The 3,073-nt window shown below is 48.5% G+C and overlaps 1 gene segment (V, D, J or C); it reads right to left on the bottom strand.

Annotated features, from left to right (window-relative positions):
- Positions 1 to 2,245: 2,245 nt before the first annotated feature.
- On the bottom strand, positions 2,246 to 2,692 carry LOC138520590 (immunoglobulin heavy variable 3-66-like). The segment is given in 1 exon segment: positions 2,246 to 2,692. A coding segment is annotated over 1 exon segment (447 nt).
- Between the last annotated feature and the right edge of the window lie 381 nt (positions 2,693 to 3,073).

The raw sequence follows: 3,073 nt of genomic DNA, 5'->3' as shown, positions 1-3,073 counted from the left end.
GACAGTTTTTAAAACTGCTAACAAGTAGGGACGCACGTGGTCACCCAATATCTCATGCCCCTTCAAGTGCCAAAACCCTCTGCATTGTCCACAAGGCTTTCTGGGGCCTGGGTCCAAAATACCTTCAGCTATCCCTCCGCAAATACCTCCCCTCTCGAGCTCTTCGCTCCTCTACCTCTAACACCCTCCGGGTCAATCGTTTTTCAAAGAAACAAGCTGGGGGTAGATCTCTATCTTCGGCTGGGGCCTCACTCTAAAACAGCCTCCCTGGCACTCTAAAACTTGAGGAGAACCATCTCCGGTTCTGGAAGCACCTCAAAACCTTCCTCTTTGCTTCTGCCCTCGCTCCCCTCCTCCCCTGCTGATCTGCTCTCTCTTGGCACTGTGCACCTGGCCACCCTCTGTCACCTGGGCCCAGGTACCTGCTCACCCTGCCACCTTCCTGCACTGCCTCCTGGCCACCCCTTGCACTGGGGACTGTATCTGTACCCATATAGCACCCCCCCTTTTTTCTTCTTTTTCTGGACTTATTCAGACTTACCCAGTCTGCTGCCTTAAACACAGCACTTGCCATTTGCACTACCACAGTTTGCCTCCATTTTCTATTATTTTTATTTATTTTATTTATTTGCGCTCCTTGGCTCCGCACTTTCCACTCTCACCCTTCCATGCACTTTTTCCCTTTTCCCTTTCCCATGCACTTGCGCGTTCTCAATGTCGCTGGGCCTAGTAAAATCGTTTTTATGTTGTGCTGTGTTCTCCCCTGTTCCCCTCCCTTGCCTAGTCGCGCTCTGAAACACTTGTGTACGAGCTCGATACAAATAAAATATCACATCATATCATATCATACATGCCTTCTTGTTAGTTGTGGCTTTGCTTTGTGCACTTGGGCATTGATAACCCTCTTACATAAGCTGTCTCGCTGCTCCAAGCTCCCCTGAAAACATTGTGGAAATAAGGTGTAGCCTGGTTGTCAGTGTTGATAAGTTACGTGCTCTGAGAATCAAGCGGGGCACTTTCTCAGGGCAATGTGAAGTGACTTAAGGTCCCAGGACAGCTGGAATCCTGCATTCGTACCTCAGCAGGAACGGCCTGCGGGTTACACGTCGCTGCAGTTGCTGCATTAAGCAATTGCACTTAAGACATCTGCCCTTCCTTTGAGATCAGGAGGCTTAATGTCTATTCTGCCCCTTTTTGGCCCAATAGATCCATCTTTTACCCCAATCCAGAGAATATTTGGTTTCACAGAGAGGTGCTATTCATCGGGAGGTGGTGGCCATCCACAAGCTGAGCTGAGCAGTTATATCCTTGGCTTCTCTGGGGGGCATAATGGGTATAATGCTAGGGGTGGGGCAAGCATCTGTCTGCTTCTGCTACTACACGTTTGTTTTTACTGATTTTAAAGATAAACTCTGCTCCAACAATGAGAGATTTGACAGGTCGTGGTGTAGTTCCCCTTCCCATCTGTGCCCGGGGCTGTCTTCTGCCTTCAACGCCCTCAACTTGGGAGGGATTAAACCCACAGTAAGCAGTGGCTGTCTCTGCCACTGCTTTGCAGCACATCTACGTTATGACATTAGCCTGTCCACTCCCTCTGGCCTTGCAGTATCCAGCATAGCACTAGTTGTTAGTACCTAATTTCTAAAGAAAGTTTAATAGCTGTTTTAAGTGGTCATTTAGTGTTGAAGCTCCCTGCTGGCTGCCTTTCTTTGTTCTGTCTGCAGATGCCAATATATCTGTCCTGTGATGATATGCAGTTATTCACCCGCTATTGCCATTATTTCATCTAGATGTTGCCACCAAATGAAGCGGCTAGGTGGAGCTGATGTATTGCAGATATTCTCTGAAAAAGCAACAGTCTTCACACGCTATAGGCAGTGCCACTTAAGCATACCTGCCGGGCAAGGCCAGGCCTCTATAAAATGTGTAAACTTATCACACACAGGCCAAGGGACCCCACATATTTGTTTTTAAATTGCTCCCACGAGCACACACACCTTCGGACGGACCTGAATAAAGAAAACTAACTCTATATGGCCAGGTCGAATAAAAAAAAAATAATCGTCACTGGGTTTGATGAAAGATGACATATATATATCATGGAGCCAAGCAGATAGGCATCACGCCTTTATCACTGATATGCAAGGTATAGTAAGCCTCCATAAACAAAATGTAAGGGGAGCTATAACTCCAAGGGGGAGATAGTAGCATATTGTAATTTGCAGCAGCAATTGCTCCAGAATTCTTATTCAGAATTGTAATGTTGGTTTCGTTCGCCACCTTCAGGAAATCTCTTGAACTGCACGTCGGGTTTTTGTGCACGAGCAGTGAGTGTTTGCTGCACTGTCGTTCCCGTGTCTTCAGCTCTCAGACTGTCCACTTGCAAGTAGAAAACAGAGCTGTCCTTGGAGGCTGTGAACCGTCCCTGGGTCGCACTGGTATAATATTTACTGCTGGGGTTCAGGTAGTAGACCAGCCACTCCAGTCCCTTCCCTGGAGCCTGCCTGATCCAGTTCCTCCAGTTGCTGTTAAGATCAAAGCCGCTGACTGGACACCTCAGCTGCACAGACTCCCCCGGCTTCCTGACCTCCGAGCCGGACTGGGTCAGGACTACCTGTGAATGGACACCTGGGGAATGCACAAAGAAACAGAGGCGAGATAAGGTCAATGAGCTGTGATGACACATGTACATGCGTTACTCTGTGGGGATGGTTTCCTTACATGAGGCAGAGATGAGAATGCACAGGTCAAGGCACACAGGACTCATGCTCCCCTCAGCAGCTCCCACTCAGGTCCTCTGGGTGATCGTCAGTCTCTGCGCTGGTGTCTTCCAGCAACACTATCTAAACAGGAAGGACACGACTGATTTGCATAAAAAGTGCATTATAAGGAGAGAGACATGTGCAACAGTGACAGCACTGCCCCTGATAGAGAGATGCAAAGACACAACAGGCCCAGGATTAAACCTGAAGGCAGGGTTTGCTGACTATTACCTGCTCAGGGGCAGGACAGGGTCAGAAGTTACTGCATGACAATGATCTCACGTGTGTAAGAGAGGGGCAGGGGTAGAGAC

Source organism: Ambystoma mexicanum, chromosome 13 (assembly GCF_040938575.1).
Source record: "Ambystoma mexicanum isolate Mex_15411 chromosome 13, UKY_AmexF1_1, whole genome shotgun sequence".
Classification (NCBI taxonomy): Eukaryota; Metazoa; Chordata; class Amphibia; order Caudata; family Ambystomatidae; genus Ambystoma; species Ambystoma mexicanum.
This window is presented reverse-complemented; position numbering and strand designations above follow the sequence as displayed.